The 24,184-nt window shown below is 44.9% G+C and overlaps 1 protein-coding gene across 3 annotated transcripts in view; it reads left to right on the plus strand.

Moving 5' to 3' along the window:
* Positions 1 to 19,354, plus strand: part of CLMN (calmin) — a 75,300-nt gene extending 55,946 nt beyond the window's left edge. For all 3 annotated transcript variants that reach the window (XM_081019582.1, XM_081019581.1, XM_081019583.1), the window contains 8 exons: positions 7,040 to 7,230; positions 8,671 to 8,864; positions 9,078 to 9,160; positions 9,860 to 11,125; positions 13,231 to 13,418; positions 15,524 to 15,584; positions 17,406 to 17,470; positions 19,151 to 19,354. In XM_081019582.1, the coding sequence (XP_080875708.1) occupies positions 7,040 to 7,230; positions 8,671 to 8,864; positions 9,078 to 9,160; positions 9,860 to 11,125; positions 13,231 to 13,418; positions 15,524 to 15,584; positions 17,406 to 17,470; positions 19,151 to 19,313 (2,211 nt within the window). In that variant the 3' untranslated portion in view covers positions 19,314 to 19,354. The remainder of the gene's footprint in view (positions 1 to 7,039; positions 7,231 to 8,670; positions 8,865 to 9,077; positions 9,161 to 9,859; positions 11,126 to 13,230; positions 13,419 to 15,523; positions 15,585 to 17,405; positions 17,471 to 19,150) is intronic.
* The last annotated feature ends 4,830 nt before the right edge of the window (positions 19,355 to 24,184 follow it).

Consider the following 24,184-nt stretch of genomic DNA (forward strand, 5'->3'; position numbering starts at 1 on the left):
AAGATAATATTGTGGGGATCAAAACCGGGGGAGGGGGGGGAGGAACGTTAGAATCCAAAGGGTTACAAGCATATGCTATTATTTGTAAAGATTTTCTGTAAATATATATAATTGGGAATGTCGTGAAAGGGAGAGTGGATCGATCTTAGAAAAGGTGGATGTGGGTATTAAAATAAGGTATAGAAGCTTGAAAATGGTTAATGAAGATGATTTAAATAAAATATTAATAAGGGATTAATTTGGGCATAAAGAACTTGCTGGGCTAAATTTTGAATGGGGATGCAAGAAGGGGAGGTGGGGGAAGTCTGGGAAAGTGGTTAGGAAAATAAGATTTTGAAATTATATGTGTTTTTTGTGTGTAATGTTGATGTTTATGTTTTTTGTGTGTTTGTTTTAAAAAATGAGAAAATCCTAATAAAAATTTTATAAAAAAAAAAAACAAAGTACTTGAGTCCAGCCTGCCTTGTGTGCATGTGGCTGCTGGCCAGAACCCAGATCAGAAGATCTTGTTTTCTATTTTTGTGCTGAAAACGCTTGAATGCTGCTTTGTGCATTTTTAGCAACATGGGTCTTGAGACCTGAGTCCTGAAACGAGGCTTTAAAGCCCTTTAATATGCATTACTTGCATTGCTTCCACGTACTAAGATGAAATCTGATACGGATTTCAACGATCTGGGAGCCTTGAAATGCCAAGAATTGAATGCAGCCAGTGAACTTGACCATTCTCAAAAGTCTGGTGCAGATGTAACCTAGTTCAATCTCTTTAGTCATGGATAAGAGCAGACAATGGGCTAGTGTATTACCCCTCTAACTACCCACCCACACCCACCTCTCCTTCCCTGGGCAAATTTTGAGGGAGGTGCAATATGGAGGATCCTTCATTGAGTCTGCAGCCATTACACACACACACACTTTCCCCCCTCTACACCAGCTTTACACCCAAATTAGGCTCCTCTCCAGGAAGCGCTTAGCTTAGGATCCAATAGATCCATAGCCAGCACAGTTCTGCTCTCACCCTAAGCCTGACATGTCTCATTTCAGGGTCCCCTTGTTGGCTACCATATCTTGCCCGCCCTCTGCAAGATCCTTTGTAGTAGGGTTGGGTGATAATCAGGTTTTCAGCATTGTGATATATCACCAGCTAAACATTGCGCTATACTGATATATCATGATGTCTGAAATAAGGATGGAGCTATCTAGGGGCACGGTTTTCCCCTCACCATGATTTCTGCCAGCACCTGATCTTGTGATTCGCTGCCCCCTGCCTCAGGCAGGGGAGAGCTTTGTCAGCAGAGTTAACAGGCACTACCGGGATCAATAGAAGCACTGGCTGGCTTCATAGTTTTCCCCACATTGTGATTTTTGCATCTCTCTCTCTCTCTCTCTCTCTCTCACACACACACACACACACACACACACAATTGGCGATATATTGTCAGGTCAATAGTTATGAATCCGATACGACAATGTGGACTTCAAATCGATTTGGGACAATAAATCGATATATTGCCTAGCCCTACTCTGCTGTGATGCTGCCCCCTGTTGGCAGTGCCAGGCAGAGGGCTAGTAAAAGGTAAAGGGACCCCTGACCATTAGGTCCAGTCGTGACCAACTCTGGGGTTGCGGCGCTCATCTTGCTTTATTGGCCAAGGGAGCCAGTGTACAGCCGGGTCATGTGGCCAGCATGACTAAGCTGCTTCTGGCGAACCAGAGCAGCGCACGGAAATGCCATTTACCTTCCTGCCGGAGCGGTACCTATTTATCTACTTGCACTTAGACGTGCCTTCGAACTGCTAGGTTGGCAGGAGCTGGGACTGAGCAACGGAGCTCACCCCGTTGCGGGGATTCGAACCGCCAACCTTCTGATCGGCAAGTCCTAGGCTCTGTGGTTTAACCCATAGCGCCTTGCGCATCCCTAGGCAGAGGGCTACTTCACTGAATTCTAGCCACCCTCCCCAGCACTACTACTTGGGAGGTTAGGATTGTGCTCTAGGCTCATATCCAAACATGTTGATATTTTCTCTTACTACTGATTAGTGTAGGGAGTGAGCGGGGGGCAGACAGTAAAATTGGTTAAAGCCAGAACCCCTGTAGATTATGAACAATGCTGGGATTTTTCAAAGTCACTTACATGCTAGCTGTCAAATTCAAGGAGCACCTGACTAATAATGTGATTCAATTCCAGAAGCAAATAACAAAAAACGAAAAGGGAAATGCATGGAGTGATTCATAGCAGACAGCTGTCTTTTTGACTGCTTTGTGGGGAAGTTGCGAAAAATGAAATCCTGTGTGAATATGTCACCCTAATAATGATAACAACCCTGATTTCAGGATTAAATCATTTTAATCCCCAAAGGAGGCTGATTATTAGGCTATAATGACATTTGTCGTTGTATAATAATATTACAAAAATTTATTAGGAGGTAACCCTGATCTCTGGCTTTTAGCACCATGCTGAATTCCTTGTTATTATCTTCAGGAGACGTTTGTAGATTGGGTTGTAGGTGGCTCTTTAGTAGAAAACGCCCCAGTTGTGCCAGGCATGGCACCCCATTTTCCCCAAGCCACTTGATTCTCACTGTCCTCCTCTAACGCTGTTCCTGAGGGTAGTACGCAAGGATAATCTGAAAAAACTGGGCAGTCTAATTTGTGCAGTGAAATAGGGCTTTCAAAATCATCATTGGATGCAATCCTATACCCTTTCACAAAATCATCCCACTTCTTGTTCTTTTACTGTATTGCTGCTGCTTCTTTGGCGAGCACTCGTAGCCGAGTAAGATTGTCTTCCATGAAAACAGTCTTAACCGTGAGTCTGTAAGTGGTGGCCAATTCTGCATCCACATGTCTTTCCACAGTGGGGACATAGGTTTCCAGGTGGGAGTTGATCACGGTGAGGGTTTGCCAAGCGTGCCTTCCTCTTCGCTTGTTTCTCCTTTTCACCCTGAGTTTGTGCTTCTTCAAAGTCCATGGCTGCTATGGTAAAGGCTGTTCTCCAATTGGAGCGCTCGCAGGCCAGTGTTTCTCAGTTATAAGTGCTTATGCTACATTTTAAGAGATTTGCCCCGAGAACATCTTTAAACCTCTTTTGTTGTTCAGCAGTATTTCACTTTCAATTCTTGAGTTGGGAATAGAGTAGTTGTTTTAGAAGATGGTAATCAGGTATCTAAACATGACCAGTCCAACGAAGTTGATGTTGAAGAATCATTGCTTCAACAGTGGTGATCTTTGCATCTTCTAGTACACTGACATTTGTTCGCCTGTCTTCCCAAGAGATGTGTAATTTTTTCCAGAGACATTGTTGATAGAATCTTTCGAGGAGTTGGAGATAGGGTTTATAAGTGGTCCATGGTTTGCAAACATACAGTAAAGTTGGTAGTACAATGGCTTTGTAAATGAGCATTTTGGTTTCTCTGTGAACGTCCTGGTCCTCAAACACTTGTTACTTCAATCAGGAGAAAGTTGAGCTTGCAGAACTCAGGCGATGCTGGATTTTGGCATCAAAGTTGGCCCTTGTGGAAAGATAACTGCTCGGGTAGGAAAAGTGGTCGACATTTTCCAACGTTACACCATTAAGTTGAACCATTTCCCTGTTACTCAGGGAAGGTGTGGACTGTTGGGTTATCATGCTCTATAGAATGGCCACAAGCAAGCACCTTGTTTCCTGTGCCTTGGGATCTGGATATCACCTTTTGAGAGCCTTCAGAATTTAAGGAAGGACACTGACATCTATGGGCCATTTCAGGAGACTGGTTACTGTAATTCCTAAACTAGACCTCGATGGCCTATGGGAGAGCCCATCAAAGTGTGCCAAGTTCCTCCTAGTATTTTTAAAGCTTTTAAAGTGTGAAATTGATTTCTGAAAACTCCTGGAATAGTTTTTTCCTGCTTAAAAGGCCAGAGATCAAACAACGAGTGCCCAAACCATTTAAAATAGACACATTGGAGGTTTTTAAACAGAGGTTGGATATCCATCTGTCATGGATGCTTTAGCTGAGATTCCTGCATAGCAGAGGGTTGAGCTAGATGACCCCTGGGGTCCCTTCCAACTCATAAGAGTCTATGATTCTTTGAAAAGCATTGACATGGTCCTGAGCTTCCTTGAAAAACTATGACATCTCCATACAGGGGCATTGTTGGTGCAAACAGGTACAGTATAAAAGCACAGTACTAGTGAAGCCCTATTCATCTGCCGACCTCATTTGCCGAGAGACACTTGTTTCAGTTTTAATATCGGGCAAGGTAGAGGGCACAATCCACATACAGTACTTGGCCTAGAAAATCTTGGCATTCCACTGCTCAGGGTTACTTTGATGGCCAACCTTCCCCTTCCCTCTGAAAGTCTGTCTAACTTTGCACCTCTACTTACAAATTAACGTATGTCATTGTTATTCACATTTGCATCATGGCCCTGTGCCTCAAGTCTTTTGAGGGCCTAGCAATGCCCTCTCCTCTGTGTAAAGCCTACCATCCCCTTCTAGGGAATCTGAAAGCTCCTAGAAAGTTTCAGGTGAAGAATCCAAATTTCAGATTTGGGTCAGAAGAAGAGGAATCGCAAGTGGAGAGAGTGCTGTTGTGCTCATGTCGTGTTTGTGGACTTCCCACAGGCATCTGGTTGGCCACTGAGAAGACAGGATGGGCCTCTGGTCTGGTCCAGCAGGGCACTTCTTACATTCTGGATTCCAGTATCCTCCCAAATGGAACTGATGAAAACATGTCGGTGGTGGTGGTAGTGGTGGTGATATTGATATATTTGCTTGGGCACCTGGAATTCCTCATCCCCAAACATCCTAGCGGATGTAGTCAGTCAACTAAACAAAATCCAGTTTGAACACTTAAAATCTTTTATTCCCCCTTCCCCCACAAGAAGGCCAAATCCAATTGGCATCATGAGCATCTCTTATGTCACCCTCTTAGCCACACAATTCCCATCCAAAAATTTCCGACATTGCTTAACAAAGGGCCAAAGTAGACATGATGATAATCGAACAGCTGGTAGCTTGTGTGATTGTTCTTTGTTCAGTTAAATAGCAACCACACTCATGGGCTATTGTGTGTGTATGTGTGTGTCCAGATTAGGACTGCAGCTGGTGATAGGTGGAGAGACGGGAATTTACCCTTTGCTGCCACCAGGGTCCCAATCCAAATTCAACTGACCCCCTGGCAGCTACTATTTACTAAACAAAGGACAATCATGCTTAATGCCAGCTGTGTCATTGTAGCAGCCTCTAGATTGACCCAGCCTCTGTTTCTTTAAAAGTGAGCCAATTTTTCAAAAACAGGAAAGCAGATCCTCCCAAGTCAGCAAACCCAGCAGGACAGCTCTCCTACCCCCAACTCTGCCCCTTAAATTGGAGAAGCTCTAGATGTTGCTGGACTCGTATCTCCCATCATCCTTGACCACTAGCCATGCTGGCTGAGGAGTCCAACCACCTCTGGAGGGCCACAGGGTCTCCACTCCTGCCCTATGTGCTCATACATAACCTGTATTTTAGTGTCTTGTTGGAAGCTGCCCAGAGTGGCTGGTGAAGCCCAGCCAGATGGGTGGGGTATAAATAATAAAATAATATTATTATTAAAGAATAGAATTGTAGAGTTGGAAGGGACCACTAGGATCATCTAGTCCAACCCCCTGAAATGCAGGAATCTTTTGCCTGATGTGGGGCTTGAACACACAACTGTGAGATTAAGCTTTACCAACTGAGCTATTAAGACAGCATAAGGCATGTCTATGACTGAATTCTTTAACTGCCCTTAAGAGATCAAGATGTGACGTCTGCATTCACCCAAAATGATTCTGGATTTTTTCTGTTATCTCATGCAAATGAATTCCTAATACTGGTTTTGCTGATGGGGGTCTTCTGGCACCACAAGATCAAATGACTGAGAAGCAAGGATTCGCTCTTCTCTCCAGCACTATATGGTTCATTTACCCCAGTCTGCCCCATCCCCCAGCTGCCTATATGTTCCCGAAAACTCTGTTGTAGTTTTCGTCTCACCATTTGATCTCTCTCCACTGAGAGAATTGCTCCTCTGCATTCTAGCATTCTGTGTTTTCCATAGTTTATGGGAAAATCCATTTTGTCTATACAAGGAGCAAGGAACATTTTTGGCTCCAGGGGCGAGATCCTTATCAGGGTCAGCCTCATGGACTGCATTTGTCTGGTGGGCAAGGCTGCACTCATGACATCATAGTGATGCCGTGAGCAAGGTGCTTTGAAGTCCCAAAGTCAGGACTTCCAAGCACCTTTCAAAGCAGTCGCTTTGGTGAACGTTAGCTGTGTGAGCGGTCTCCTGGCAACTCTGTGCAGCTTTAGCAAACTGCGGTTCCCAGGACTCTCTGAGGGAACCCCTGACTGTTGAAATAGCATAAGAGTGCTTAAAATGCACGGTACAGATGTGACCTTTCTTCTTGTGGTTCTTGTTGCTATACCAGAACATAAGAAGAGCCCTGCAGGATCAAATCCCAGGCCCATCTTAGCACTCCTGTTAACTGCAGTAACCAACCCAGAGGAGCTTAGGGGAATCGTGCAAGCAGGACATTGACATGAAATATGACCTTAAGACATGTGGGCCATATTCATTCCATTGCAGGATCCTTGCCTTTAGAGCAGGAATTGGGGGGTGGGGACCTGTGGCACTCCTGATACTGTGGGACTCCCACCTCCCCCCAGCCAGCATGGCCAATGGGCAAAGCTGACAGGAGCTAAAGTCCAGCCACATCCCTGATTTAGAAGTTGCTATGCATTTTTACTCCCTGTGTCTGGAATGCAGCGGCCGAGGCTGCTGGCTTGAGTCTTGCCGTGTGTCTCGCCGAGGGGCGAGTGCTCTTTCAGATAGCATGAAACCGGGCCCCAAGTCAACGCTGCCTTTCGCGCGGGGCTAGCTGGCATGACAGGGCTGTTTGTGAAGTTTGGAAGCGGCTGCTTGCCTGAAGAAATGAATAGGGTTGCTTGTCCTCAAGGCAGCATGACAGAATGATGGATTCTCTGCTCTGTTTTTCTGACCCCGGCTGCTGCCTTCCCCCCACCCCCCGCAACAGATTAAAGAACTCACAGGCAACCTCAATAGGAACTCCTCGTCTTCCAGCCTGTCGTCGGGACCCAGTGGCCCTGATTCAGACACCTCTCATCCCAACACGCCTAATGTCGAGAGAAGCATGTCTGTCTCGGTGAAGGATCAGCGAAAAGCAATCAAGACCCTTTTGAACTGGGTCCAAAGGAAAACAAGAAAGTAAGCCAACTTTTCTCCCTCCCCCCCTTATAAGTCGCCGCAAATCCCACTGCCAATCAGATGGAAGATTTCCATTAGTTATCTGTGTGATGAAATGGATTGGATGCATTCAAAGTGGATTTGAGGGCAAGCAATAGAACAGGCTCTGTAATTTTGCCTGTATCAGCCAAGGAAGATCTTGGGCTATGCAGCTGGGTTTTCCCTGTCCTTCCTGTTTCACAGTTCTGTGTTTTGTGTCAGTAATAAGACCCTATTCCAACTCTTCTTTGCAGCATACGTTGCCTTGGGGTGATCCCAAGTGTAAAGATGTGCTCATGGCTGGCCCTTTCATTAGCTGACATGAGGCACAAGGCCATCTCCCAGCTAATGTAATAATGATGATGATGATGATGATGATGATAATAATAATAATAATAATAAAGTTTTATTTATACCCTGCCCTTCACGGTTTAAAAACCGGGCTCAGGGTGACTAACAGGAAATATAAAACATTGATTAAAATATGACTTAAAAACAGCATAAAATACAACATAAAATGCAGCATCAATATCAATAGATCTCAATAGACCAGGGGTAGGGAAACTTTTCGGCCTGGTGGGTCAGATCCCTCCCTATCCCCACCACTGTGGGACAACTTTGACAGGTGAGTGGGACAACCCACCTGTGAAATCATCAGTGGCATCAGGTGACCGACAGGTGCGCTGTCCTGTTCACCTGTCAAAGTTTCAAAGTGCTGCGCTTCCCAAATGCCCAGTGGTAAACGGGTTGTTGGATGCTTGGAAAATGATGTGCATGGGGCTTCGTCAGTACTAAGTACAGGGCTTGGCTACATGATCAAGCTCCCCGCAGGGAACTTGCTTGTGAAAGCCGATCCAGCTGCCCGCCTGTTGATGCAAGGTGACTTCAGCCCTGCTTTCTACAGGGATCAATTCTGTGGTTCAGCTCACCTGCTCCAGATGCATCTTTTATCTGCTCCACAGGTATAGGTGACCTCACATGTGGGGCACGCGAGTGTGGTTTTGGGTGGGTGGCAGGGACAACCTCACGGCCAAACTGGGACGCATGCCAGGCCAAATTTGGCTGGAGGTTCCCTACTCCTGGTGTAGACTATATTGAGCTAGATGGACCAATGGACTGCTTTGGTTGGTTTCCTACATTCCTTTGCTGACAGTTACCATTTGCCAGGCAAAAGCTCCCACTGTGGTCCTCTGAGGGTGGGCAGCAGGGCTAAGCAGCTGGATCTCTCTCACCCCATGATGGAGGAAAAGGCACCTGGTGTACAAAAACTCCCTCTTGTGAATGCTTAGAGTATGATGCATTTCCCTAAAGCTAGGAAGCCTTTGCACTGGAATAAATTTCTGTGTTATGAGAGTCTTGAACATGCCCATCTCCCTGTATGGATTTTCATACCACCTCTCTCCTTGGTACTCTCGCCTCCAGGTATGGGGTTGCTGTTCAGGACTTTACCAGCAGTTGGCGAAGTGGCCTGGCTTTCTTGGCGGTAATCAAAGCCATAGATTCGAGCTTGGTAGATATGAAGCAAGCTTTGGAGAAATCACCCCGGGAGAATTTAGAGGATGCATTCACTACAGCACATAACCACCTAGGTATTCCAAGACTTCTGGAGCCAGAAGGTAACTTGTTCATACCTAAATGTCTTCTGCAGGCTTTTGGGATTTACAGGCTGATCAGTGGGGCCTTGTGATCGTTACATTGTTTTATCTTTGTTTGTAAACCACTCTGAATTTTTTTTCTACAATCAAGCGTCATATAATTTTTTTATGAAATCAATAAGTAAAAGGAAATAAATTTAGATTCATCACAAGACAATATGTGTGTCTCCCCAGACATCATGGTTGAGTCGCCCGACGATCAGTCCATTGTGACCTATGTGGCACAGTTTTTGGAACATTTCCCAGAGCTGGAAGGGGTACGTATGTTCCTTCACTTCGCTTTTTGAATGTTTCTTTCCTGTAAATGTAGTTAGGTCACTCTCAGCGATAAGCACCTCCTCCACAGTTAGGAGGAAGTTGGGTGATTGTTTCCCTCACCTGGCCTCCTTTACTTCAGTTCAGTTGTATTTACTTCACTAGGTCAACCCAATTCCCAACAATATGGACAGTGGGCAGCAAATGTGGGTGGCTTTCCTCTTGTCTCCCCACCCCCTAGATTGGAAATGGCAAGAATCAAAGAGACACTGTTGGGATCTTGACTCTGCATGAGCAGTTCCTGAACTGCACCTGAGAAACCTAGAAGTTGAGAGGGCTGCAGGTATATCATTAGATGTTCATCAACTAAACACTCCCATAACTCACGGTAGGCCGCCCAATGCATCTCTGCATAAGGTGGCTTGGTCACTTCTGACTATTGCAGAGACACAGCAGAAACACCCTCTGCCCTTAGAGGAGACCAGCCATTGCATGTCTGCATGTGAGTCACTGCTCTTGGTTTGCCTCCTTACGGTTGGGAAGCATGCAGCAACTCAGGCAGAGATGTCTTACTGTTTCCTATGATGATAGCAAGTCTTTGGTAGGCTGGTGGGAGCGTGGCTTAATTGTTCCGACAACTACTTTGCAAAAAGAAATATTATTTATCAAATGATGATGATGATTTATTTAATGTTGTATAGGAAGATTTTTCAGATCCGGACAAGGACTTTGCTGAATCTCCTTTCCATGTCAAAGAGACACCAAGGGAAGAAAATCAAGGGAAGGTTTTGATTTTGAATGAGAATGGGAAGCACACCTATACCGGTCACCTGGACAGAAGCCAGTCTTCACCTCCAAAAATCTATATTCCTGGTTCGCCCCTTAATCCAGAGAACCCAAGTTTTCATATGGCAAATGAGGAGATTAATGACAATCTGCAGCAGCAACTATCAGATCATTCAGAGACTTCCACAGAAGAACCTCAGAGGCCGAGCTCACTGCCAATAACAAAGCCTGTTGATTATCGGTCCAATTCTGCTGCCGACATTCTTGCCAATAATGTAAACGGGTCTGAAGGGGATCAGCTGAGTATGTCCGATTCACCAACCCAGAGCGATGACCTTCTTCCGCCAAGTTCACCTCCGTATCACAAACATTCTGTTGAACCTGCTGACTCTTCGGGAGTCAATTCTGAAGAATTCAGCAAGAACAAGCCAGCCACTGAAACAAAAGAATCATCTGATGGAAAGCCTTGCTCATCCCCTCTACCTGAAAACGTACCGGAACATCTGACAACGGAACTTGAACATCCAATTCCAGCTGCTGATGAGCAAGATAGCACAAAGAAATATATATTAGAATTGTTGAACAAGGAAATATCTAAGCTCCCAGAAAAATATGACCATGCAATGCAGTCTTCTTCCGTAAAGGAAGGACATGCTACTCACCAGGAAACTGGTGGACCTGATTTCAACGATAATTCAGAAGAGTGTTACCCATTGGAACGTTTTTCTCCAGTTAGAAACACTCCCAAGAGCCTAGATATTACTAATGAAGACAGCTCGGTGGGTGAAATGATGCCAAACCCTTCCAAAATCTCCATAATCCCCCATGACCTCTTCTATTACCCCCATTATGACGTTCCCATATCGGACGTCTTGGATGCTTTTGCTACACCCGGCGCAGACCCTACCCTCTCGGAAAACAACAAGATCTGCGCCGAGCTTTTAGTAAACTGTTTGGCGGAGAAAGAGTTGCTTGACCAAAACGCTGAGAAGGATATTTCAAAGGCAGGCCTACACACGAGTAATGCAGCACCAACAGCCTTGGATGATAAAAGCCCAGAGAAGCAGAAAAAAGATGCTCGTGGTCACACCAAGGCTTCCCTTAACAAGGCTGCTGCAGAAGGGAAGAATGTGATACTCAAAGCAAACAGCGTGGATTCTGCTCACTCAGATGTCCCTGTGGTACGGTTGCTTTTTGCACTTACTTGTTTGCTTGTGCCAAATTCTTCCCTTGCACTGGATGCCATCTAAATTATTATAGAGAAGCTTACACCATAGTTCTTTTTCTGAGAGCTCTGGTGACTAGCAACTGCTTGGGTCTACCCCCCTGGTGTTGCACCTAGAAGTAGTCTTTAAATGCAGAGATGGAGAACCTGTGACCTTCCAGGTGCTGTTGGGACTCCAACTCCCATCAGCCCCAATTATTGCCATTGGTTGGGGCTGATGGGAGTTGTAGTCTGGCAACATCTGGAGAGGCCCAGTCTCCCCACCCCTGACTTAAATGCTTATATTTAAATATCTGGGATCAGGCCCATTGACTGGTCAAACACACACTAACCAAATTGGGTGGTTGCTGCTCCCATAGAGAGTCTTATTCCCATGAGAGTCAGAGAACTTGTCTTCCACCAGTGTGACTTCTTGGCAGAAGTAGTAGATGGTACTACAGTTTAGATTGTGAGCCTCTGGAGCAATGCAGTATTTTCATGTGGTATACTATGGGTTGTGTCCAACTAAATCCTACTCAAAGTAGACCCATTAAAATCAGTGGTCGTGACTAACTTAGGTCCATTGATTTCAATGACTCTACTCCGGGTAGGACTTAGTTGGATACAACTGTATGACCCGATTTGGTAGCCATTAAAATAAGGTGTAATATCAGCCTAAAATGATAGTTTAATTTGGACTCACTTCTGTTTGGCTTGATGTATTGTCCTAAGAAGTTAGCTCTGTTTGGGGAAGCGAGATCTTCAAGTGGCCAGTCTCCCACTGTACGTACTAATCCTGCAGCTGTGTTCATAGATGTGTTTGCGTTTTGTTGGGTGTTAGAAAATCCCAAGGGTCATTTCACAAATAACACAATCCCAGATTTACCATGCAAGTGTACTCTCAACAGGGAGCTGTAGCCAATCCTGCCTTTTCTTGTGAGTTTGCCTCTACGGTGCCCTTGGTTTCAAACACCTATCTGTCACAATTGCACTATAGGTGCAACACCTATACCTAAACACCAAACATAAGGTTGGATCCAGACCAACTTAGTTGCACTTCATTCCCTTTGACATCAGTGGAACATCAGTCAGAATTAATTTGCCCTGTTGATTTCAAGGAGGCCAAAGTTCAACTAAATTAGCCTCGATGCAAACCATGATGTGTGAAGCAGCCCCGAACCTGGATACTTGGTTGGTTTCATTTCTCCTTCGCTTTTCTTGAAAGTGTCCCAAGCATCATTTGGCAGTGACGCTGTATACATTTACTTGTTTAGGAAACAGTTGTCAAAATGAGAAGATCAGCTTAAGGATGGACAACATGTTCTGTCCACACATAACCCCACTTTGTTCAGCTTGTTTTGGTATCGGTAGAGCCCTACTTGCATTCTGGCGCACTAAAACACCCTCTGAGACAGAGGTCGTCAACATGGCAGCCCTCAGATGCTGTCAGACTCCAATTCCCAGCAGCCTCAGCCAGCCTAGCCAATGCGTAGCAATATTGGGAGTTGGAGTACAGCAACATCTGGCACCAAATGAGTTGCGGAACCCAGTATGTGAAATTATCTGCCCCAGAAGAATAGATGGCTTTGTACTTCACAATTTTTCCATTGCCACCTGAGGATTTCTTTTTCCAATGAGATTTTAAGTTGATTGTTGTACAGAGTTCTTCTAGTTGGTCTAGGGTATCTCAGTGTTAAGATCGCTGCCTTTTGTATTTTCAGTGACTTTTTGTTTGATTGTTGCTTGTTAGCCACCTTTATTTTGTAGTGGTGAGGAGACAGGGCAGAAATCCTTCCCTCCACCCAGCTACCCACCTCTGCATCTATTTTATTTTGATGTTGTTTGCCAGCTTCCTGCCATTTTGGGCACCTCTATTTTGTTGGGTAGCGGGCAAAATAGAAATCCCTCTGTCTAAGCATGCCTGTGTCTAGTTAGCTTGCTAGCTAAACAAGCAAGTGAATGTAGTTTGCCAATATAAAGAAGAAAAAAGGAGCTTCAAAGATTAAATAGGCGGATCTTGATAAACTTGTACAAACTCTTGCTTTTAAAAACCTGAATTATCATCATTTTAATTTTTAACAGATAGTGGTAAACCAGTTTGATACTGCGGCTGAAGAAAGAAAACTGCCAGAAGAAAGGAGCAAAAAGAAAGAGAAAAGGAAGAACAAGTCAATTTTTCAAGGAGAAAACAACCCAAGTCCGAAAGCTGGCTCCACCCGGCTACTAGATAAGCTAGAGGAAGAATCCACGGACCATCAGGGGCTTTCGAGGTGCTTTCCGTTTGCTTCTTTGGTTCCTAAACACAAAACCTGTCTTGCCACTTTTTCTTGTCTGGTTTCCAGGCAAAGCTTATTTGCCTGCCACGTCTCATATTTTGCTGGCCTTCTTGGCTGCAGTCCTGGACAGCCATAGCTCAGGCAGGGGAGGAAAAGTCCAGGCAGCCGGATGCATTTGGGAAGGGCGAGGTGCAGCCAAAATCTAAGCACTTCTGGGACCTGCTGGGTGATCAGCTCCCATAAGTGCCGAAGTGTGTTTAAGCCCCATTGACTTCAGTGGAAAAATTTAGCACAAACATGCTTCGGTTCTTAACGATGACTGATCTCTAAGCAGAATGAGCAAGTCGCTTCCCCCACCCACCTGCCCGCCCCTGAAGTTGGCTCTGGAGGATCAGGGGAACCCCCAGATCAGCACACAGGTGGAGAAAAGAGGGGCTCGTTTCATCTGGCAAACTGAAATACTTGCGCAGATGGAACAGTTGGATGAGCACTGACTGGCAGCAGCTCTCCGGGGTTTCAGACAAGGGCCATTTCCCAGCCCTATCCAGACATGTGAGGTTTGAACCTAGGACTTTTCTGTGTGCAAAGCAGATGCTGAGCTATGGGCCTTGACCCATCTTTGCAGTAGCACTCAGTGGGAGGCTATTAAATGTTGTCTAGATGAGTTGTGGGACGCGGGTGGCACTGTGGGTTAAACCACAGAGCCTAGGACTTGCCGATCAGAAGGTCGGCATCCCCACGACGGGGTGAGCTCCTGTGGCTTGGTCCTTGCTCCTGCCAACCTAGCAGTTTGAAAGCACATCAAAAGTGCAAGTAGATATATAGGTACCGCTCTGGCGGGGAAGGTAAACGGTGTTTCCATGCGCTGCTCTGATTCACCGGAAGCGGCTTAGTCATGCTGGCCACGTGACCTGGAAGCTGTACGCCGGCTCCCTCGCCCAGTAAAGTGAGATGAACACCACAACCCCTGAGTCGGTCACAACTGGACCTAATGGTCAGGGGTCCCTTTACCTTTACCTTTATTTTTAGATGAGTTGTGCATGTGGAAAGGGAGGGAGAGAGAGAGAAGAGACTTTGTGGGAGACTCACAGCTGAGTATAGGATTCTGATCCTGTTCTTCCAGAAGCATCATTCAATACAATGAACCAAACTGGTTAAACCTTGTTAGCACAATGGGGAGTCTCAAGCAAGCTTTATGCATTCAAGTGACATTATTTTATATGTATTTTTAATCTGTTGGAAGCCGCCCAGAGTAGCTGGGGAAACCTAGACAGATGGGTGGGGTATAAGTAATAAATTATGATGGTGATGATATTGTATCTACCGTATTTACCCAAATATAAGCTGCACCTTTAAAATTGGAGGAGGGAAAGAAAAAAATACCCAAATATAAGCTGATCTCTTCCTTGCTCTCTCCCTTCCTGGCCTTGGACGCTCCTGGTGCTGTTTGCCCCACACTCCTGGCTGTATACCATAATGTTGCGAATATAAGCAGCACTTTTCACGGTCAGAATTCGGGGGGGGAGGGAATGTGGGTAATATTCGAGCCAATATGGTATTCTCCCCACCTATTCTCCCCACTTACTCACTTTCAAGATTTTTTGTCCTACCTAGCAATTTCACTGGGCCACCTCAACACCATTTCCTTTTCCTGCTCTTTAACCCCCAGGAAACTATTTTGGACGTTCCTCGTTTCATCCCTTAACCCTCACTGCCTTGTCCTCTTCTCCATAAGCTCTACTCATTCTGGAGAGAAAAGGTGCAGACAACAGCAAGTTCATGTTTCATCCCTAGACGCAAACTTGGGAGTCTGGTCACTTTCTCTCCCAGAGCTATGGTTTCTCTACAGTGTTGCATATAAATTTGGGCTGGGATTGTAGTAAATTGGAATGCTGGTTGCGGAGGAGTTTGAGAACTTGGACCACGCAGGAGATAAATGTCTTTGGATGATATGGTGTTGTGCATAACTTGAAACTGGGGTGGAAAAGAATGACTAGCCAGTGTTTTGTCTCTTTAGAGCATGCCTTTCAAAAGTGTTAAAGCTGGGCTGTCTTTCCAATCAAGCTTCTCTTACATATTGATTCAATTAACCTTTTCAGGGTCAGCCACAGCGATCCCAATGTCGTTTCCCAAAGATATTTAGCAGAGTCAACCAGTAAGGTAAATATATGCACGTCTCTCTCTTTTGCACATTCATTCAAAACCAAGCTAGTACAAGATGGCTTTAAATACCGTATTTTTCGCTCTATAGGACGCACCTGACCATAGGACGCACCTTGTTTTAGAGGGGAAGAACAAGAAAAAAAATTATGCCCCTCTCTGCGCAGCGCCCCTTCAGCAAAGCGGCAGGAGAAAAGGGGCACCTACCCTTCAGCGAAAGGAACCCGAAGCCTCCGAAGCGCAGTGGGAGCGCTCCCGCCGTGCTCCGGAAGCTTCGGGTTCCTTTCGCTGAAGCCAAGGAGCCTGCATTCGCTCCATAAGACGCACACACATTTCCCCTTAATTTTTGGAGGGGAAAATGTGCGTCTTATAGAGCGAAAAATACAGTAATTCTGGTTAGCAAGCAGTTAGACAGCCAGTGGCTTTTAATCTTTCTGTATGTGGGGGATGTGTTTTCTGTCACCCTGAGTTGAGATCTCTCTTGAACTGAACTGCTTACTGTGCTCCAGCATTGATATGTGTCTGCTCTCACCATGCATTTAGCAGACCTGTTGTTGTTAAGATAAGATCGCAGGAGGAGATCTGCTGGATCAAGCCAATTGCCCACCTCCCAGCCCTACCTAGAGATGAACCAGGGATCTTCTCATGCAAAGCACATGCTCTACCATAGAGCTATGACCCTTCCCCATGTTTTAGGTTCTTTCAGCATGTTCTGTCGTGGGATTTGTGGCATTACACTGTTGCTTTTCAATATGCCTTTCCCTTGTCAGTGCTGTTAAAACAGCAGGCTGCCTGTACACTAAGATGATCATTGAAGGACATTACCCAAGTCCTCCTATCAAATGAGGTGTGGTGGTGACTACTGGGGTCTCCTCTCCAAAGTGTCTTGCGTTTTTGAAAATGTTAATAATGAGGGTTCTTCCAGTTTAATCCTTTTTCCCAGGAGTATGATATCATTCCATGTTGTTTTGCCAAATCTTCTTATCTGAAAAAATAAAGCCTTTTTACAGTTCTGAAAACTACTACCAGTCATCACATTCAAATGATCAAAACAAAATAAAAAAAATCCTTCCAGTAGCACCTTAGAGACCAACTAAGTTTGTTCTGGGTATAAGCTTTCGTGTGCATGCACACTTCTTCAGATACACTGAAACAGAAGTCACCAGACCCTTATATATAGTGAGAGGGTGGGGAGGGGTATTACTCAGAAGGGTGGTGGGAATGGGTGATTGGCTGATAGGTGTGGTAAACTAGTTGACGACTGTTAATGACTGCAATTGGTCTTACAGGAAAAAGCAAGGGGTGAGATGGCTAAAAATAGCTTTATCATGTTTTATCATCTCACCCCTTGCTTTTTCCTGTAAGACCAATTGCAGTCATTAACAGTCGTTATGACAAATTTAGTTGGTGTCTAAGGTGCTACTGGAAGGATTTTTTTTATTTTGTTTTGACTACAGCAGACCAACATGGTTACCTACGTGTAACTATTCAAATGATCACTTACTTATTTAAAGGCAAAAGATTTGAGCTCCATAACAGCTTACAACAATCCCAAATACTTAACCAGTTTAAGGTCTTAAGATCTGTGAAAGTTTGGGTACTGTGGTGTGTTTCATTTCTTGTTTTGTTCTTTGATGCTGGCTTATTGCTGTGTTTAGATTTCATGGTTTTCATTTTTAAAAAATGTAACCATTTCCCCTTGTCCAGAAGATTTTTATTACAGTGTGGGATATAAATACTGTAAATATACCTGTTATATCTTTTACAGCCCAGGCTATTTAATTATATTGTTGTGACTATTTGGATTTGATTATTTTCCAGGAACTTGGCAGCACTGATGTTCCAAAGAGCACGGCTACAAGTGAAATTGCTAGCTCCTCTTCCAGGTGGGCACTTACCCTTCTTTCATAAGTTGGGCCTCAGGGTGAAGACAGACTCCAGCTTTGACTGCAAGCCTCGGTTTCGCAAAGGATAAGCTCCAGTCAGGAGCTGCAAGTGGAACTGTGTGTCTTTACCTGCCATACACCTTATGTTATTTGGCATTAGGTATGGGGCAGGTGGGCGTGGCTTAGGGAAAACAGCCTCATAGCCAAATTAGGACCCTGCTTGGCCTGATTTGGCCCATGGGCTGGAGGTTCCCCATGCCTGCAGTGGAGCCTGAGGACAAGGAGGATTATGCCCTGGGTGTTATTTATTCCTTGTTAAGCTTTCTTTTCCCAACTCCATGTTGCCCCCTACACATGCACACAGACACCAAGACTTAACTTAGATTAATGCCAATCAGAGCAGCAATCTGTCTTTTTGCTTCTTCCTCCATAAAGTGCCACGTATTCCAGCGCTATGTAATGATTGGTAATTCTGACTTGGCATTTTTACTACCCATTGCTGCACCTGCATATTTTTTTATTTTACACTTGAGAGACCCATTCCAGAAAAAGTTTTCTACTTCCTGTCAAACACCGATTGTAGGGTAACCCACAAGGTCTCTCTTTTTGCCCTAGCAGCGTTGAAAATCTGGGCAAGGGTTATTAAGGAGATTGCATTCGATTGCTTTGGGGATAATGATGAATGATTTTGTCTGTATTAAATATGTAAGTTCTTAATATGTTAGATGTGACTTACCGGTATGCAGTATTTCAAAGATGTAGGTTTTATGTATGATTCCAGGCAGCAACATGATTTTATGCAGTATTTTATACTGTTGGGTTTTATATTGCATTTACAGTGGTACCTCTGGTTACATACGGTTCAGGTTACATATGCTTCAGTTTACAGACTCTGCTTAACCCAGAATGAATTAAGTACATAACCAGAGGTACCACTGTATTTATCTTCTATGCGAATGGCCTATGGTCCAAGCATTAAAAAAAACTGACTCACTGACACTTGAAAGATCTGTGTGCCACCTTTTTCTGCCAAATGGCATTTCAGTGTGACGTAACGAAATTTCCATTATTTTTAAAAATGATTATCCTAATAGAGAATAGCCAGCCAAATTAATAAAAAAATCTGCCATTGTGGGCTAAAAAATTGATAACAGCAACTAACTAATTCAGCAGGCTCTAAACTATCCACAAGCCAAATGCAGTGAAGCAAACCAAATTCTGTGATGCATTAAACCAATGAAACTAGCTACTGAAAGCTCCAGTAATCAGGATTTTCTTTTCCTTGGACCTGGAAGGGTAGTAATGAAGGTGTCCAGAGTAGAAGTGGCTTAGTGGGTGGGGTGGAGCCTGGCATGTGAGTCGCTGCTGCTTAGTGAGAGGGAAAGTGGCAAGGAGGTCAGCACAGTGCAGTTCCATTGGCAGGAGCACTGGATTGACTCTGATGATGTGTTTGCACCATGCCAGTCTCCCTGCTGCCTTGCCTCTCTCTCTCCTGGTAGGCAACAGCGACCCACCTGCTAGGAAGCTAGCATAATGTCCCCATGCCAGTGAGCTGCTTCTGGCCTGGTGGATCATCTTTGGGATCCCACAAGGCTCCCTCTCTGCAGTAGCTGCCCACCTTCAGCCAAGGTACTCTGAGATAGGCCTCCAGTGACAGTCTTTCTTCCTATTCCTTTGCAGGAAGAGAAAAGACCTTGAAAAGAAAGACTCTTCTGACAAGGCCAGTGTGCCTACACCCTCTCCGCGGACAGACCAGCCTGAGCTGTTTTACTTCATTGTTTTCCTCTGGGTGCTGGTCTACTGCTTATTGCTCCTTCCACAGCTGGTTAGCAGCCCCCTTTGATCCCTGTGAGTGAGCCAGAATAATAAAAGATAGCGGCTTGATGTTCTTTGTTTGATGTGCCCCTAAATGCGTTTCTTCAGGAGGTAGAAATGTTAGCCAAAGTACAGGACTCCACACACCCCTCCCCTGAATTCAGAGCTCGTTCTTTTACTCAGGTGGCTTGTTACATTATGAAGATTCAGCTCACCTGACTTTGTGTACATATAGTATATATTTATATAGATAGGTAGGTAGAGATTATATATATCGAGAGAGAGAATGAAGACATTGGGATAATTACTTAATACTTGCAATTTTTGTATGTCTGTGCCTTGCTTTATAGGATGTTAAAGAAAATGAATAATCTCTTAGGGAAAGATCCTAGATTTAGAGAGTTCTAGTCTTCAAAAAGAATCATTCTTATACTTCGGATTTTATCTACAGCCATGAAATCTGCCAAAAATATATATGTGTGTATTTTTTGTGTTGCTTTTTCAGTAGAAATTTTTGATTGAAGAAAGTTGTCCTTCCTCCATAAACTGAAACAAGATGTAATTATTTTATTATCTAACACGTGCAGCTAGAGCCAGTCTAAGGCTGCAGTCCGGTACCCACTACTGAATTCATTGGACTTACTTCTGAGTAGACATGTATCGGATTGCACTATATAGTCTATGCTAGAAGAATCTGGAATAGCTCCAGAGAACTTTCTTAAGATGTGATATGGCTCAAGACCAGAATTTAACCAATTTTTAGGTTAATGTATATGGGATTGTGAAGGAATGGCAGACAGTGATTTAAGTCAGGAACGGGGAACCTGTGGCTCTTCAAGTCTTCACTGTTGTTGTTTTTAGTCCTCAGACAATACTTAATTGATGTCACACACAACCTTTGCATTGTGTTTCCTTTTTATCCAATGTCCTTTGTATTTAAATGAATGATGTGGAATAGTATCACAATTGTTGGCATCTGTCTGTTTTGGGAGACAATGGAGGAGTGCATCTTTGGAGGTGAAGTCAAACCATTGGAGAGTTACAGCACCTGCTGTGGCTGTAGAGACGGATACAGGAGAGGCATGTTTTATTGCAGATGGGGCAGATGAAGGCTGGTTTTGCTGCTTCAGGTGCACCATGGATTAATGACATAATTATGTAAAATTTCACCACAGTGTACAGCAAGATGAACAATGTGGCTTTTGATGGAAGTTGAACTGCAGTGGTACAGAACCGGCGTGGCATGCTATGGACATGGGGCGGAATAGAAATGGATGCCTGCTTACATCGCAAAAAAACTCCAGTTCCCATCAGGCAGTGGCAAGGCATGATGGGAGTTGTAGTCCAGCAACTCCTGGAGGGCCACAGGCTCCCCTCAGCCTTGCTCTAGATAAAAATGAAGGAGGGACCCTGTTTATAATTTTTAGTGGAAATGTACGGAAGAAATGTTATTTGGAACCGTATCAGTGTCATGAGGGTGGGCAGGAGAGAAGATGAGCCATATACTGAGATGAGGTGAGAGATTGTGTTTTATTGACCAAGGTAGGAAAGTTGTTAGCCTCTGGTTGCCATATTAGAATCTGTAAAATGCTCAGTCCATGGTTCTCTCAGCATAATCCTGTAGCACCAGAGCCTCAGTGTCAATGGCTGGCATTATTATATAGTGGATTCCAGTGTGTGTCTTGTACATGCTTCTTCCTCTACCTTCGCACAACCGGAATTTGCTCTGTGTGTTGAAATGGCAACGAATGTGAACCAGAGTTGGGATGTCAACAAGCGTGAACATTGGGGTCTCAATAACGGTTAGGTTTCCCAGATAAAACTCATAATGTCCCAGTGGATGGGAATAAGGACATAAGAAGTTGGATCAGACCTATATCCATTTTGTCCACCATTTGGTTTCCAAAAGCAGCTAAGCAGATCCTTTTGGAGAGCTCAGAAATGGAGCATGAAGGAACCTGCTGCCACAGGAGGCAGTGATGGCCACCAGAATGGATGGCTTTAAAAGAGGAATTGGCAAATTCATGGAGGACAAGCCTATCAATGACTACTTTCCATGATGATGATGCTCCTCTACCTCCCCTGAATCCCTGCTACTGGGAATCACAGCTGGGCAGTGTGCTCGTGTCCAGTTTGCAGGCTTCCCGTTGAGGCATCCGGTTGACCACTGTGAGATCAGGATGCTGGGCTGGGTGGGCCATTGGCCTGATCCAGCAGGCTTGACATGTTCTGAATACAGAGGGTAGAGTCTGTTGCACCTCTTTGGGAAGCCGATTGAATGTAGGCTCAGTTCATGCAATGAAAAGATTGTTACCACACTCCCTGGATTCATGCAGCAGAATGAGGGAGTAGAATGGCCTGTACCACCTCACACCGCAGGTGGGGGAAATACCATTTTTAAAAGCTCTCCTGTATAGATAAATTGATAGATACATATAAAAGTTCCAAAGAATCAACAGCCTTTCTTTGTGGTGTCCTGTCTGTTGCTAGAGACAAGGAGCATGTAGAAATGATGTCTCCTGTCTGCGTTAAGAAATAATACCATCAATTTAGCTTGCCCTGGGGAAGGTTTTAAAAGGCCTCCAGCCTGTTGACATCCCAAGCTCACCTTGTCCCATTTTCAAATTATTGAAGCCTCTTTGATGTCCCTGAATTGACCCAAACGTATGGCGGTTCTGCTGGGCTTTTCTCAGCCGCATTAACTCCATTACTATTGCCTCTGCTGCCGTCTGCATGTAACAGCGGCCAAACCTCTGAGGTCTTATTTCTGTGTCAGATTAACGTGGCAGGAAGAGGACCTTCTCTGTGTGACATGATTTTGGCTGTTTTGAATTGTGCACGTCCGTTTTGGCAAGCATCCCGATCACTGGGAGAAATCATTTGGAGGCAATCCTGCTGAATTTCCCCAAATGTGTCATAGCTGCATTTTTGTTTTCTAAAAAAGTCAAGTCATCTGTGACAAGCAGCACGATACCTCAGAAAAGGGTTTCTCTTGCCACTTGATGCTACTGATATTCTTCCAAAATGATTCCTCTGCCGGGAAAACAAAAGGGCTGCAAGGATGACTGTATTATTATTATTTCTCCCTTTCCACTCCAGTGCTTACTAACTAGCCATTCAAGCGGCAGAGCGCTCAGATTAAACCAGACACAGTCTGCAGCTGCTGCCCTAAACATCATGCAGTTGATAGATCATGCGGGTTAGCAAAACAGAATTTGTCTCTTGAACAGTGCCAAGAAACCTAGCTGAATTTACGGGAAGGGGAGAATGCTGCGAGAGAAGCAAACAGTGGTGTGTTGTCTGCCTACTCAGTTTTCCCGTAGCTCTTAGTGTAATTTGGAGGGTGCTGTTGTAGGAGGCTAAGAAATCCCATTTCTTAGCTTTTGCAGCACATAACTGCCCTGTTGCAGCTGCAGCCCTCCTGCCCATTAACAGTGTAATCCTAAGCATGTTCACTCAGTGGAGCTTGCTCCCAAGTAACTCTGATTAGGACTGCAGGCCCAATCGTGCAACAAGGACAGCTAAAACCATCTAGTGCCGTCTAGTCAAATTCCGTCCCATAAGCGGCATGAGAGACCTCATGGCTCTGTGCCACCGAACAGCTGATTGTTGGGCTTGCAGAGGCACTGCCAATGTTCCCAGCAAAGGCACAGGAGTTTGCAAGCACTGGCAATCAGAGGGTCCTTAGCATCTGCAAAGGTCTGTGCCTTTTCTGGCACAGCTTGATTTCAGACCATACAGGCAAAGGAAAAGGGGTCACTTGATGTCACTCTGATGTTGAGTGATGGACACTTGGGCGGCCGCACTTACCGTATTTTTCACTCCATAAGACGCACCTGACCATAAGATGCACCTAGTTTTTAGAGGAGGAAAACAAGAAAAAAAATATTCTGAACGAAACAGTGGATGTATGATTTTTGTGGTTCATACTGTGGCCACAGACATGATATGTGATTTGACGGTGAGTTTGGGGTAGCCCAATGCAAAAATCCTGTGGATCCATGCTTTTTAACCATGTTTTTGCACCATTTGCACCCCATGAAACAGTGGATGCAGGTTTTTTTGTGTGCTGGCTGTAGCCATGGACATGCTATGTGATCTGATGGTGAATTTGGGGTGACCCAATGCAAAAATCCCAAGGATCCATGTGCTTTTACCTCCCCCCTCACAGGCAGCCTCCTTTATTGCTAGCGTCCCTTATCTTCCTCCTGATTGCTTGCCATTCAGCTGCTCAGCGGCTTCCTTTCAACACCCCCTTCCCTCTTATTTGCCTGAGCGTCTTTTCCTTAGCTGGAGCAGTTTTTTGCTCCTCCTTTTCTTCTAATTTCTCCCCTCATTGCTTGTTTCAGTATTCCTGTCTCCTCTCCTTGCAAGTTCACTGTCTTTACCTCCCCACTCCCAGGCAGCCTCCTTTATCGCTAGTGTCTCTTATCTCCCTCCCAACTGCTTGCCAATCAGCTACTCAGTGGCTTCGTTTCAACACCCCCTTTCCTCTTTCTAAAAACAAAACAAAACACAATCTGCTTTTCGACCCTGGGCAATTTGGCTCCAGGGACCACACATTCACTTCATAAGACGCACAGACTTTCCCCCTTACTTTTTAGGAGGAAAAAAGTGCATCTTATGGAGCAAAAAATACAGTACTTGCGGAGTTATCCTGCAGGGGGCAGGGGAGGTAAGGATGTAGCTTGCCAATCCAGATCCAGCTCCCCACGCCTGTGTTAACGTGAAGACACACAAGACCCTTCCAAAGGCAGACCTGAGGGATCTTCAACAGATGCCTACCAACCTTTCTGTGCAGGCTTCCAAAAAAAAAAAGGTGCCACACTCTCCCTTGGCAGTGTGTTCCACTGCTGAACTGTTTAAGAAATGGGCTGCATTCAGCCAAGTATTTAAATA

Source organism: Podarcis pityusensis (assembly GCF_964106645.2).
Source record: "Podarcis pityusensis genome assembly, chromosome: 1".
Lineage (NCBI taxonomy): Eukaryota > Metazoa > Chordata > Lepidosauria > Squamata > Lacertidae > Podarcis > Podarcis pityusensis.